At 37.5% G+C, this 15,814-nt stretch overlaps 1 protein-coding gene across 10 annotated transcripts in view; it reads right to left on the bottom strand.

The window, feature by feature from the left end:
* UTRN (utrophin) overlaps positions 1–15,814 on the bottom strand; it is a 367,449-nt gene that overhangs the window by 80,450 nt on the left and 271,185 nt on the right. For all 10 annotated transcript variants that reach the window (XM_068677000.1, XM_068677005.1, XM_068677001.1 and 7 more), the window contains 3 exons: positions 14,769–14,898; positions 2,735–3,003; positions 213–359 (listed from right to left, as the gene is read on the bottom strand). In XM_068677000.1, the coding sequence (XP_068533101.1) occupies positions 213–359; positions 2,735–3,003; positions 14,769–14,898 (546 nt within the window). The remainder of the gene's footprint in view (positions 1–212; positions 360–2,734; positions 3,004–14,768; positions 14,899–15,814) is intronic.

Genomic DNA, 15,814 nt, shown 5'->3' with positions numbered 1-15,814 from the left:
TGAGTAAACTGCTGAGACAGCTTGAAAGGAAAAGCTATTGGTCAAGCCACAGAAGTAAAGAGTTCTCTTTGTGACTTTTGTACTACTTGAGTAACAGCTCAAAGACAGAAATAACAAACATGCAGTAATAATGCATCTTTTAGGAGAACAGAAGAGAGTGAGGAGCATCCCCCACCATACCCCACTCCTAATGCACATGTTCAGAAGAATACCTGCAAAAGTTTCCACCGCATATTAAGATCATCTAATTGACGAGACATCTTTAACGATGGATAGAGGTCGAGTGGAGACAGCTGACTGGACAAATCATTCACTGTTTTAACTTTCAAGTTGATGGGAGCAATTTCTTCTCTAAAAGCCTAAAAAAGTAAGAGACATACATTTATGCTCTATGGACACCTGAGCAGCAAGAAAGCCACAGTAAACTCAACATGGTGCCAACTTGCACAGTGTGGCATCTGGCACTACATAATGATACACAACTCAAGATTTCTTCAGCAAGGAAAGTTCATTCATTTCAATATTCTTATTACCTACTCCTTTGGAGAAAAAAATAAAACGGTATGAAATTTACCAAATGTCCACATCCAAATACCACCACTAAAATAGAGTATTACAATTTCAGTAAGGTGTTTTGTGGTGTCAGGTGGCTTTAGACCCCTTCCTTTCAAATAGAAATAGGCAATACTCTATCAGGAACTATAGCAGTACAATCACTGTCAAGAGCTCTTTAAAAAGAAATATGTCTGGTAACTGCAGTTTTCCAGTATAAAGCAGCTGACAACAATTCAATTTAAAAACTATTATTGAATTAGCAAAGCATGAAGGAATGTATCTTCTAAGGTAAAGGAATACAATGTTTTACCTGATTAGAACCGTAAAGCAAAAGTATTACAATGATTAAAAGAAGAAAAAAAGGTTTATTGAATCAAATGGAACTAAATACAGCATTAAGACAAAATTGATGCAAGTTTTAGTTACAGTTGAAAAGATGCATCAAATGTCTTTCTTGCTGTGAGCAGTTAATTGTTCAATCCTACAAATGACTAAACATCAAGAAACAAGCCAAAAACAACTGGAAAAAAAGATTTTCTTTGGACAATTTAATTATTTACCTCCCTTAAAAACCTCTCTTATCAGGGCCAGGAACAGAAGGCACCTACTGGCAAGATGTAAGTGTCTGACTTCTGGACAGCCAGCAGGACCCTATTACTTTAGCAGATGTTTCATTTTTTCCACAGCTATGAAAATCTAAAAGGCTTTAGCTTTACTTTTCTTTACAGAAAAAGCTACCAAAGTATGACAAATTGCTTCTTAATATAAGAATAAAGAGCTATTCAGCATCAGCAGCTTCGTGTTTATTTTGGTATCGGTATTAAAATGTAAGAGGTGGAGGAAGAGATGCATTTCTCTTTGCAAATCAACCACACTCTAGACGTAAATCAGCTTTGACTACCTTTGTTTTAAAGATTTTAGGTTCCATTAAACCTGAAGTAGCAATTAAGCTTGGAGAATGCCAATGCTTCCATTGATACATGTGAAATAAGGCAGCCCTGAGTGAAGTTCATATAGGTCCACAGGCTGCAGTAAACAAATAGAATAGTTCCACAAAACTTTTTGCAAACCATGGCTCTTCTTTCTTCCAACACCAGCTTCCCATGCTAAAGTCACAGATGGTCAAGTACATGACCCCAGGGTCCTCTAATGTTTTTCCATATTCATCCTTGAGCTTGAAAACTGAAAAGTTGTGTTTGTGAAACAGAAGCTTGCTAAGTTTGCCTGAAATAGCTATTTCCCCTAACATATTAATTAAAAAGCAAACACATACCTGCATGTTCTACTGGAATGCCTCCTATTCAGGCATTCACTCAAGCATTTTGCTGCTTCAGGTCAGCTTTCCTGGCTAATAGTTATCAGAAGGTATTGCTTATTTGGAGAGTTTTGCATTACTGGGTCCCTAGTCCAACCCACGCAATTAAGCAAAGGATGACAACTGTCATGGGCAGCAGTGCTTTGGGATATTGAGCCCTGCATGAGTAGCCTGGAACCCTTGTTGAAAGAATTGTTATGCCTGTGAGAGCACTATACTGTAGTATTTGTTCTTACCTTTGAAATAATCCTTAAGAGAAGCCAACATAAAGCAAAAGTGAATTTTCACTTATATGTGCTCAGATAGACAACACATGTAAAATTCATGAAAGTTATGGACTAGGAATTAAAACTAAGTAAAAACTTCTGTATGACTAACAGAACTCTAAACATTTTTCAAAGAGGAGAGCTATATGTGATTGACGAACAGATCTGAGAGTTCACCACTACAAAAAGGAGGGGAGGCTCCTGTCATCTACCAGGATTATAACTGACTGAACTTGCTCATATTCTAGTACTTGGATAAAGCTTCAAAGATACCCATAGCCTCACAATGGGTTGGACAGTTTTTCTGGGTGGAAAATATTTGAATTCTACAACTCTTTCTTTTTTTCTTTTTTTTTTTCTTTTTTTTTTCCAATTTAAATCACACATGCTTATGCAATCACACAATCACAGCTGATAGTGAATGTGGCACAGTACTGGACTTTCCTTGTGACCTCAAATATAGTCTTTGAAGAGCAGTACAAACTGTACATAAGAATTTAAGTATACAGTATAAACATATTTGACACCATTAAGGGTGGTAAAATTGAGGGGTGTGACTCACACAGGCTAAATATTCCCTAGGAATATTTACACTTACGGTAGTTTTCTCAATGTGATCTGGTAATGAATCTATGAGCAGGTCTCCCACAGGTTTCCAGCCATTCCTCACGTTTTCAGCCTCCTTCAGGTCAGCATCGAGGTCATCCATGGCACACTGCAAGTCTTTCAGTTTTTCTAATGCTTTGTCCACTTGCTTCTGCCAGATAGTGGCACTGGCATTTAGGTTCTCCCATTTCTCTTTTACCTCTGATGACTGCTTACGCATAGCTTTGGCAATTCTCATGGCTTTCTCCTCAGGGGTCAACTCTGCAGAGGGGGAAAAAAAAAATAAAAAAATCATGCTGTTTATTTCTACTCTTATTCATGCCAAGTTAAACAGATTGCTCCTGAGGTGCATGTTCAAGACAGTCTGTAAGCCCAGAGTCAATCAATAATTTACTTCAGTAGGTACAAGGTAGCCGAAAAGTCTACATGTACTTTGCCATAATTGAAATAAACCTTCATCATCCTTAATGACAAAATAATGCTTGGTAAGACAAAGGGAAACTATTCCTGACTTCTATGTATTCTGATACCTGCAAAGCAAAGGCAGCTCACTGCTGGTTTGCTGGAGGCATAGGGAAGGAAATAAAAGATCATTCTTCCCTACCAGAAACTGCCAGAGGGATCTGGGGACCATTTCATGTAGAAAGAACAAGAACCAACATCTTCCACACTACCCCCAGGATGCCTCTTCTCTTCCTTTGTACTAGCAAAACCCAAAGTGTACTGAATACTATATGTAAGTGCTTCTGCAGCTCTACCTCTGTCTGTGTTAATGCTGAAGTCCTAAAAAAAAAATATATATATATGTCTTAAATAGATATTGTAAATATAAAACTGCTCAACTAACCTGCTTACTGAAAAAAAGTTGCACTTACAGTGTATTGTTTCATGCTTATGTGTCTAAATCTCCTGGGCAACCCACCACCTATGGAAATCCCATTCCCATTAGCAAAGGCCAGCTGCAGTTGAAGAAAGCTGTGGTGGTCACACACACAACCTCAAGACACAGCCACAGAAGAAGGCACTGATTATTTCAGTAAGCTGCTTATATTGATATCCCCAGACCCCAATGAGCCTGTAAAACATAGGACAGCATTCCACAGTGCAGACATGCTTCAGTCCTAATTGACAAGCACCGAGTCAGCTGGTGGTACATCTCTTCTCCACAACAGATGATTTCGGCAACCCAGGCATGTGGTCTATCAATAAGAGAACATTTCCTTCCTGGGTTTTCAATCGCCAGCAAGTCCTGCTGGCTGCTGCTCAGGTTGGCCTTACTGAAAGAAATCACAGAGAGCTTCCTTCACTAGGGTAGAGTTGCTATAATAATTAGCAGCTAAGCTCATTTCAAAGGATTCCTCCTTTACTTAGCAACCTTGCAGTTTCTGCAGGCAGAGAAATAAGCAGAGTAAACGATATGACGCAGAAAACAGAAAACAAAATAAGGGGAACGAGAAATGGCATAGTCCAAAACTAAGCTAAGTGGCCTTCTACTCACTGCTATAAAAACAAAACAAAACAAAACTTAGAAAAGGTTTATCACAGCATTGTTTGTGATTAAAAATCAAGCGTTGTCTATGAATAAATTATACACAACAATATAGAGATGAAAGCACCACTCTTGTCAGAAGACAAATGGACATACAATTTCCCATATGCTGATATACTGTCTTTAAAGATATCATATGAGGAAGAGCTTCTTTATGATTTGGGTGACAGAACACTGGAGAGGCTGCCCAGATAGGTTGTGGAGTCTCCTTCTTTGGAGATATGCCAAACCCGCCTGGATGCCATCCTGTGCAATGTGCTCTGGGTGACCCTGCTTGTGCAGGGGGGTTGGACTAGACCTCTGGAGGTCCCTTCCAACCTCAGCCATTCTGTGATTGTGTGCTGTCATAAGAACTGACTAACCAAGGAGCTGTTCACCTGGGGAGGGAGCAAAAAACAGGAGGAAAGGAAATGTTTTGCTTTTCAAAGGCTAGATGAATGTCAAAGTAAATGCACTGTTGTAGCTGGAAAAGTTGAATTACTGTGCTTCTGGTGATGCAACTAATATTCTTTAGCATGCGATACTGCAAAGCGTGCTGTAAGTAATACAAAATAAATCATTACAATACATTAAATTTGCAGCTGAGGAAGGCACATTTTTTCTAGATGTTAAAGTTGTTTGGATCAAAGCCAGAATTTCTGCCAGCCAATTCCACATATTTAATTTTTTTTCAAAAACTATTTTGTCCGCATTAGTCTTGATACATATTAGCCTATAGATACTAAAAGAGTATTAAACAATGGAATCCAGACACCATCGCAGAAAAACAAACAAACAAAAAAAACAAACAAAAAACCAAACCAAACAAACCATAATGCATGTGTTTTCCATTTTGGTTGATGGTGTATGGGGTAACAAGTGACCAAGTGTTGCCCAAAAGCACAGGGCAACTTGCTAAGAAATGGTAAGTTAAGAGAAAAAAGTACCACCAGAAGTAACCGAAGCAGAACGGGAAGCAAGGATGATTAAGATAAGCAATCACCACAGAAAAGATGATGACAAATACCTAAGCTGTAGGTTGCAATGCAAGTTTTGAGTTCTAGAATTAGAAAAACTCTTTTGAAGAACAGAGAGGCATTTGATAAAAGAGTGGGGCTGAGAGGGACAAAAGAAATTTTGAGCATTCCGACTTACTGAGATATTTCAACAACTTGCTCAGTGTCCTAAACTACTAGGCAAGAGCACTACCCATCTGCTCACAACCTGCAAAGACCAGACAGGTTTAGGGACACCACAATGGCAGGAGGGTGTTTCAGAAGAGGAATGTTGGGAGGAACAGCTGGGACAAAACCTGTGATGCTTAACTAGATGCAAAGGAATATAAATTATGTATATAGCTCTAGGATCAGAGGCAAGGCAGTAACCCACAATTTGTAATACTGACAGACCAGAATAAAGACCAAAGACAGGCTGTGATAAATCGAGATTCAATGTCTTGAATCTCAGCAATTCACATTCAAAATAAGCTACATCATAGGACAACACAGTTCTGGGATGATCTTTACCCCAAGCTTGGCCAGAGATTTCAGGATTTCAGGAAAAGGGAAAGAAATAATGCTTAAATTCTAAACAAAGCAACCTTTTTTTGGAATTAATTCATCAATGGTATATTCATAGCTGGGAATAATGACAGCCAACTACAATCCATAGACAAAATTACTGCACAAAATCTGGAAGCCAAGCCATGGTTCAGCACACAGGCAAGTTGCACCTAGTACAACCAGTTCAGTATCATCAGATGGACAACAAGGCCCCACCAGTAAAAGCTGCAGGACCTTAAATAAGTGCTAAGAGAGCACCTGTAGACAGAACACTTTACAGAAGGAAAGGGAGTACTTTGTTGAAAGGGGACAGAAAGTTGTAGACCCAGTAGAGGAGACTCCTTGGCTCTCATCTCGAAACTGTGAATACAGGGGACATGTACAGGGACACCCAGAAACTGGACTGAGTAGAATATCACCCAAGAAGCCTTAATATGAGTGAAAAACTTAGATTTTTTTTTTTTTTTATTAGCTATAATGGTACTGACACAACAGATTCAATGACTAACTGCTTCTTGCTCCAGTAGAATCAATACCAACAGAAGAGTAGCTGTAGCTACAAATGGGAGAGGAGAACAATGGCCTGATCTAATTTGCCTGGCCAACTACAAGACAGCTTCACTTGTGACAGACCAGTCGCATATCTGGGAGGGAAAAAATTCCACGCTGACTGGCATGACAGAAGTATCCCAATGGAACTAAAAACAGAAACATTTTTGAACACCATTTGTCAGATCAGTCTCCTTGTCCAAGGGAATCTGATGCCTATTTTATTTGAAAAATATTAATTCCTTGCAAGACTGCTTTATTTTACCCAAGTCTTGGGAATGCTTGTAAACTTGCCTTTAAAGACATTTACTGGAGAAATAAAGCCAAACACACATTTTTATGAGCTATAAAACCATTCAGCTTCAATTCAGTTAAGAAATACATCTTGCACAACTTCACGCTTTCCATCATGAAAGCCCAACCTATTAATGAGCACTACACTATTTCCAAGCAGAGAGCACATTCTCCAAAATCCTCATTGCACAGCACAAAATTGTAAACCTAGCCTCATAAATAACGTCTTAACAGTAAGAATTCTGCACTTTGAGTTTGTTTCATCAGTCTGTCACTGCACACGCTAGCAGACAAACACATCTTCTTTGTGCTGTGAAAAAATGCTACATACTAGTTGCTGCTCTTTTGTTCCCACTTAATATGAAATCTTCTGAATGATCAGCTTTTTTTCTTCCTTTTTTTTTTTTTTTTTGGTAATGTACTTATTACATTATCTTCACTTCAGCAGCTGCTCAGAAACTAAGAAGAGCCTGTATTCACTGGACCATCTGTTTACCAGAGAGGGAAGATAGTAACTGACCTTGCAGTCAGAGAAAAAGAGCAGGAAAAAAGATCTGCTTTTGTAGTGGAAAGAAACTTGATTTTAATAAGCATTTTTTATCACAAAGCGATGAAAGGACCAAGAATTTTTCTGTGTCACTAGCACAGAGAGAGTGCCACAGAAGGAAGACTTTCAAGACTGAACTTTACAGCATATAAATTCCTTACACGCTTGCATATATGGAGAATACTTACACAGGAAAGTTCTCAGTGAAGAAAACTCTTCTTGCTTAAGAATTTAATTCAGATCAGGTAAGCTATTCTGGCTCTAGCAGTTTTGACTCTAAGCAGCTCTGCTTGATCCCCATGTTACTTGCTCTCTTTCTATCTTGCCAGAATTACATTAATTACTTTTTACTTTGAGTATATTCTTTGTATATGTTAGCATTATGTCAAATATGCTCTCTTCCTCTCTTCCTTGATTCAATGTCTTCACAGAAAAAAAAAAAAAAGGATAAAACTTCACTGTCAACTTTTCACTTCATTATGAACACTTTTAAAGCATTTAAAGGAACACAATGAAACACGGTCAAATTTGTAAGCAGAAGAACCAAGAGCATTGCTTGTGTTGCATGATGAAGTCTTTAGCATCACTCCAGTGAAAGCATTCACTGGTTTTCTTACAATACGGACAGAAAACAGTTCTGATGGGATGGTAATGGGAAGTTTTAAAGATCAACAACTGGTTAGTAACATAGCACTTAGACTAACAACCCAGTATGCCACCTTTCTCTTCTAGTTCAAATATCTATTGCAAACACATGAAAAGCAAAGAAAAAGCACAAACATTCATTTTTGTCTTAGCCTATTTAGGTTTCATTCTATCACAACTGAAAGTTTTCAAGCCGGAGAAATATAATCAAGTAAGAGTGAATGAGGAAAGTCTCTGCAGGATTAAAGACAAATTAGCTGGTAACTTTATGTATACTGAATACATCTGGAAAGGGCCTGGAGCATGGTCTATAGATAAAGAGATATTAGAATTTCCCAGCGGGTGCTGGTGGATAAGATACAAAAAGACAGATGAAACAAGAGAAAATAACTTCTGATTAAAGGAGATAATTAAGTCATCCCATTGCATCTATCCCCAGAAAACTTAAAAGATTACAGCAACCCTGAGAACCACACATTCATGCAGCATAACCAATTAACCAATGTAATTTATCAGTATAATCAAAACACAATACTTCTCACTAAAAACCAGCCACTATCGTGTAATAAATGATGTGATCCACAGCACGGTGGAAGCTTGAGGTTTTGTGGTGCTCAAGAAACAAAAAACAGGTATAAGTTCTATTTTAGATTGTGCCTGCCACAAAACCAGAAAAAAGTCAATGGTAATAGTATTGTTATGTCATCAACAAGCTACTATGTCTACTTCTAATTCCTGTAAAAGGGAGGGTACTAATGGAGAAGGATATCATCACTGAATGCCACTTACTCAAGACTCCCTGAATCGATGGTGTCCTTCCACAACACTGGACTTCAAGAGAACATCCAGGTTCCGAAATTTTTGAATTGCTCACAAACCTTCTAAAGCAAGTTTACTCAGCCTGTTTTCTCCTCTATATACTTTACTTTTTGTTTAATATTCTGCAATTACCCATTTGCTGTCTTGAGGCTTATTTACAATTACAAAAACTGAAGCAACTTCCTTGAATTTTTATTTGTACCATTCCAAGCAGGCTACCATTTAGACACTACAAGATGAATTTCAAGGCTCCACACAGGTGAACTAAACTTGAAGGGTAATAAAGATGTATTTGAAAAGGAAGAGAAATATTTCATCAATGTGGGATTATCTCACAGGTAACTGCGCATTTCTTTAACTAAATGTGTCAAAAGTCACAAGTGAATGAGCACCAACTAAAACACGGACAACAATGTTCAAAATAGGGCATGAGTCCACTGACTTCCAGTGGCCCACATGCTCTTCTTTCTCCTATAGCTTTAACAATCAAGACTTCGATACTCAGCCCATTAGTGTAGGAGAGAACAAAAAATATTCCAGTCTTGTGTGACAGCTAGGTGACAAGTGGTTGGGAACAGAAATACTGCCTACTTTAGCAAAAAGAAAGTTGCCTATTTCCAATATGGACTTCCTTGCTAAGAGGAAAAAATACAATAGAGAATTTATTTAAATGTGTTCGGTAGCAGGAAGCAAAGGAGTTTGACTTTTATTTACGTCTGAAACAGGGGAATATGCTGTCTGGCTGAACTAAATAAAGTAATGTAATTCACTGATAGTTACTCATATATTCTCTTACAACACAAATGTGGTTTATGGGGTTTTCTACACTTTTAATTAAAGAAGATAACAGACAGTAAATACTTAATTTTAAATCATGTATTTATCACATCACCTTTAATACCAAATAACATCTTTCAAAGACAGGAAACTGATTGTCCTAACAAAACCAAAAGCTACTGAAGTACTTCAGCAATACCACAGACTCCTGGAAACATTTGCAGTAGGAATCACTGTAGTAGCCTAGTCTGCCAAAATGTAAATTTGTTTTATCTTCCAAAAAACATCTAGCTCCACTCCCTCAATACAGCAGTGGAATTTTAAGAATAGGATTTCAGAAAAGCCACACACTGGGGACATCACTGATCTATATAACCCTGGGAACAGAAAATATTTTTTATTTCCTTTGCATATCCCATAGCCAGTAACCTTATTAACAGTATAGGGAAATAAGAAGCCAACTGTAACTGTGTTATTGATCTAAAAATGTGCAAAACATTGACTGTAATTCTTCAAGTTTTGTCCTATACCATGAAAAAGCAGTAACAAAGCTAAAAATGTGAGTATCTCCAATTTCATTATCCTGACCATCTATAAAATTCAGCGGGTGGCCTGGTGGGTTTTGTCAATCAGCTCCATTCAGATGCTCAAAGACGTTCAAAGGTAAGGAAAGGATGAAGTTTCTTTTTTGTGATGGGGCCTCCCTAAGGAAATATGGAAAAATGAAAACAGAAGAAAAAACTGATGTCTGATAAATTAACATAGGAAGAAGTTTCCCGAAAACTGAGTAATTGTCTTCGATCACGCCAATTACTACACAGTACAGTTGAAGGCCAACATGGCAAACATAAGGCCAACATGAAAAAGAAAACAGGCTAGTTCATAACCCGATTTTACATCCTTGTGATTTATCTGAAATTAACTACAGAGATACAGACAATAACATGTTACAATGGGATCTGTAACAAATACTCTTTGGGGACATAAAAATGAATATATATATATATATATATGTTTAGGTCCTTAAAATAGGTCTTGGTCAATCAAGCTTAAAACCAATGCATGAGAGAGAGACTGAAGAAAGAAGAAAGCAATTCAGAATCAGCAAGTATATCTGTCAAGGTCTGATCACAGAGAATTCCCCATTGCCAATCTCCTCCTAATCAGGAATCATGAACAATTTCAAATACTGCAACAAGCATTCAAGCGCAGAAGCAAAAATCCACGGAAAATAGTACTTCAGCTACTAAATAATGCATGCTGTATCTATAAAATTTGAGTTATACGAGAAGTTACACTCAGAAATTACAACAAGATTCATGAGCAGGTAATGAGAAACCACTCCAGAAGGACACTATATGCTCCCGCCAACCACCTTCTGAAGTCTCTCATGTGATTCAGAGAGTGCAGATCTATCATGCCCAGTAATCCAATCTTCTGGTGATAAAAACCATCTTTGCATCTACGTCTGGAGAAGCCTCTGTACAAACAAGTGAATTTTTACTTGAGCGTCAGAACAAGAGAAAAAAAATCCTGACAACATGTGAGGCTCTCAATCACCAGTCACACCAGAACTGGAACCCAGATCACTAAGTGCAAATGATTTTGTACGTGCTGTGCTTTAGTGCTGTTTACATTTAGCAGATTTCAGAGTTTACAGCTTTGGTTAATTCAAATTAACTTTACTGTTTCTCCTTATTTCAAAAACAAAACAAAATAAAACAAAAACCTCTCAGATATTGCTGACTCCTTTGTGCCTAGGCAGAATTACTTCTGTACCTAACAGCCCAAGTGCAAATTAGTTGAAGTCAGACAATTAATACAAAGACTGTATTAGAGTATGATTCAATTTCCTTTTGCAGTGTGCATTATAAAGGAATAGAGAAAGCTTCAAAGATGATGTCTGAAAAGAGATGATAGGGTCTATTTTTAAATATTATGAATATCTTTAACAGATGTTCTAACAAGGTAATTTTTTTTTCAATTAAGTTTTGATTGTATTATGCACTTCAGGGGGATGTGAAAAGGTTACTCAGATTGTCTTAATTTATTGTAATGTACAAGAGACTCTGAATTGATGTCACAGCAGAATCATATGGCAAATTTTTGTCCCTGTTGTGAAGAACCTGCAGAGAGAATAAAATAATCCTGGAATATTTAATTCAATGTACCCTCAAGGGAACTGGGGTTGCTTAGTCAGGAGAAGAGAAGGCTCAGGGAGATCTTAATGCTCTCTACAACTACCTGACAGGAAGGTGTAGGGAGCTGGGGGTCAGCCTCTTCACAGGTAACTAGTGATAGGACAAGAGGGAATGGCCTCAAGTTGTGGCAGGGGAGCTTTAGGTTAAAAATTAGGAGATATCTCTTCTCAGAAACAGCAGTCAGGCATTGGGACAGGTTGCCCAGGGAGGTGGTGGTGTCACCATCCCTGGGGGTGTTCAAGGAACAGTTGGACGTGGTGCTTAGGGACATGGGTTAGGGGGTGACATTGGTGGTACGGGGACAGTTGGACCACATGATCTTGGAGGTCTCTTCCAACTTTAGTGATTCTGTGATTCTCAATTCTTATGCAACTAGAAACAAGGCATCTGCTTTGTCTGTGCCTTTGTGTAACTTCAGTGGCTGGATATTTTACAATCTCTTTGGATTACTAACCCCACACCTAAACACTCCTGCTATTAGGTAGGTAAGAACTAATCAAACAGCGATCTTCCAATTCACGCTATTACTATTTCCTACATGGTTTTGCTATTTGTATTATAAAAGCAACCAAAGGCATGTTTAAATCATGACTGTACAGTATTGTGTACTGCCCATGAATATTTCTGAAGATAGACCCATCAGCTCACAATCCAAAACCACACTCCTCACCTTTAGCAATGTTCAGTGCACTTCACTGAAGTTAATGAGCAAACTTTTAATCTATTGCATAAAATACCAATGTGTGGAAATTATACATTAAACATTTCAAAAGCAAAGATAAGCCTGCAGTCACAGTCCTCACTGAAAACAGTTATTCAGAAGAAAGACTGCATGTCTCTGCATGGGTTTAAATCCAGAGGTGTAGCGTTCTGGAGATCGGTGGCATTTGTCAGAACGTATAACACTGGGCGAAGTTTAACAGATTATGTTATATAAGATTATATAAGAGATAAGAGAACAGAAGATTCAAAGGCACCTTTTGGCCTGAAGTTTTTTAATCTGCAGAAACACTACTCTGTACAGTGTGTCTGTGTCCAGCTGTTGGCAGGGGGGGCGGCTGTGAGAAGAGGCCAGGGGCTGCTCCACGCCAGACATGGCCAGTTCTGCAGTGGACCCACGGCAGGACAGCTGAGCCCATCTGCCAAGCTGGTGGCACCTCTGGAAGAACGTGCTTTAAAAAATGGGCAGAAAACACCAGAAGGAAGAAACAAGAAGTGAGAAACATCAGAGGCAACACCAGAGGGTCAGAGGAGGAGCAGTAGCAGCAGCACTGTGGCAGGCAGATATTTCCTGCAGCCTACAGAGCGCACAAACTGGGACAGAGCAAAGGTTTGAGAAGAAAGAGCAGCAGAGAGAAACTGTTAGACTGACTGCAGATACTCCTCCATTTCCCAGACCCTTGCACCACTGGGTCACCTTGGTGAAGAGACCAAGCGTGGCAAGCTTTCTCACTCATGCTCTTCCTATTTCCTCCCCTCAACCAGCCGAGGTTGGTAGCAGAGACTAGCCCACCACACACTCAAAAGAGGTGTATGGAACTACTGAGCTTGAAGAAGGATGAGGAAAATAAGCTCACAGCACACACCTATGAAGCTTCACAGTCTCAGTGTATAGATTCCTTCTAAATATGATGAGTGGACAAGAGCCACCTGCCTGTTTGTTACTGTTAGACAACTTACTATGGTCAACAACTTCCCTGCAATTCTGTCATTGCCATCTGTAGCTCACGGGAGCTTAACATAACAACACCAGTAATACTTTTAAAATTGCATAACAAGGATGTATGATGCATCTCATGCACATTTCATGCATTGGCAGCATTTCTGCTGGGTAATTCTATGGCTTTTGAGAGGACAGTCTGTAACTTCAAACTCTTGCAACACAACCAGCAACTATAAAGTAAGCTTTCTCTATTTTTTCAACTGCAGGTTTTCTAATAAAGCATTCTAGATGCAATATGTCAAACAAATCTGTGAGTAAATGTTGTGAGACAAGCAGAATGCTTTCAGGAGTCAGGAGTTCAAAAAGCAAGTAGTAAAGCACAGTACCGCAGCTATGGTACAAAAACTAATCACAAGGAAAAATAGCTTTAATCACCAGATATTCAAACTTTAACACAAAGTTGAATTAGGGAATAGGAAATCACATAAAAATTTGCATAGAAGTAACACTAAATATGGATGCAGGAAATATTACCTGTTTGAACAAGCCCGAAATGTTTGCCATGGAGATTTAATGACATATAGAAAGAAAAAATCAACTCCTGATAGAAGTAACTATATGCCATAGCTACAGAAGTAGCTACAATTTTATAAATTATACAGAATTGTAAATTATTCACATCTTACTGCCACTGGTATTTCCATAGCTGCAAGTTACTAGATCCAAGAAGAATCCTTATGTAATTAAAAGAAATAAGATTTTATAATAACGTAGCTTATCTCAGAAAAATATTCTGACTTAATTGTATTTTGATTATAGCAGTTTGCATGTAATTACAAAGATCCTTGGTACATTTTTTATAATTTGGGGTTACAGGGTCTTGTTGGTCTCTGATACAGACAAATACCTTGACAAATATTACGCAAATATCATTTCTAGGAGAGCTGTGTTTCATTCCTAAGCAATAATTAATCTAAAGACTGGAATCTTTATGATTCTGTAATGACTACCTTCCTAAAGCTGATTCATTTTACTTCTAATGAGATACATCACAGAATACGTTGATTTCCATTTGTGGGGCAAAATTTTGCTATAATGACGTTAAAAAAAAATTACGTTTGCATCTTTGAATTACTGCTTTGACTACATTTAAGGTATATGTGTTTTTGTATTAAAAAAAAAAAAAGGAACTGATGAAATTTTGAATCAAAAACTGGAAAAGGAAATGCAAAGATTTTTCTTTATCCATTAAAAACTTGAGCACTTCCAAAGCAATGTAGTAACAACTTAAGGCTAAAGCATTTAAATAAAAGCAGTCAGTATATGGTTTGGAAAATTCTGAAACCTAACCGAGTAATTGGGATATAAAAATGTACTAGGGACACATAAGTTCTATTATTTCCTTTTGACCATTCCAAACAGGAAGAGAATATTTGCTGACCTGTTTTTGAATGTAGGCTCCTTCTTGGTTCCTCAGGACCCTCAATTGGTTGGTCAGCAAGGAAAATTCGTGCCTGGTCCACAGCATTGAGAATGGTTTGCTCTTTATCCTTCAGTTCGCGTCTCAGTGCCTTTTGCAAAAGGAAAGAACACCATTTATAACTGGATCTTGTAAACAGGTACTATATCTTTTTCCCTATTCTCACATCTCTGACCAGACCTGTCTAGTGATTCAGACTGCTAGATAAAAGGTAGATTTAACAAAATAGAAATAACAAGAAATTATTTAAGGCCAGAAAGGTTACTCTTACAGAAATAACTTGGAGAAGCAAATATAAGATGATAACAGTAGGTTTTTAAAACACTCACCTAACAGGAACTAAAACTACTACATTGAATTTAAAAGTATTATTGCTATGGTAGGATTGCTAATATACATGTACAGTGCATTGTTACAATGGATTTATTTTTAAATAACAAAAAATTGCATCTACTGAAAATTCATGTGATAATTCAACAATTGCTAAAAGCATTGCAAAAATACTTCACATTCCTTAGAAAACAGTACCTCTTGTTTCCGTCTCCTATTAATAATATTTTTAAAACTTAAATGATATAGAAACAGAACGTTTATGATGAGAATACATTCTGAAAACACATTCTTCAAACTAGCAATAAATACTTTGATCTTTACATGCAGAAACAATTAAAGCTTATATATAGGAAAAAAAAATCAATATTTTAACGTATTTTCATGCTAATGGAAATGAATTGCATGATACTTTGATTTCCAGTGATTACGATTTTTTTAAAGGGTTAAGTGTAACCATACCATTGCAACAAACAAAAAATCAAGAGCAGACAGCTATAACAACATTTCTTATAAAGCATTTTCTTCCATTCATTTTTTCAGTATAAATCAATCTCAACTAGAAAGAAATTGCTTTGCATGATTTGTTTGTATTACTTCCAACCAGTATAAGCACAAACGAAGATACTTTAAATATTATTAAAACACTCTGCTTAATATCTTCCAACATTTATTTT

The sequence above is a fragment of the Anas acuta genome, chromosome 3 (assembly GCF_963932015.1).
Source record: "Anas acuta chromosome 3, bAnaAcu1.1, whole genome shotgun sequence".
Classification (NCBI taxonomy): domain Eukaryota; kingdom Metazoa; phylum Chordata; class Aves; order Anseriformes; family Anatidae; genus Anas; species Anas acuta.
Note: the sequence above shows the minus strand (reverse complement) of the source record. Positions and strands in the feature narration are given on the sequence as shown.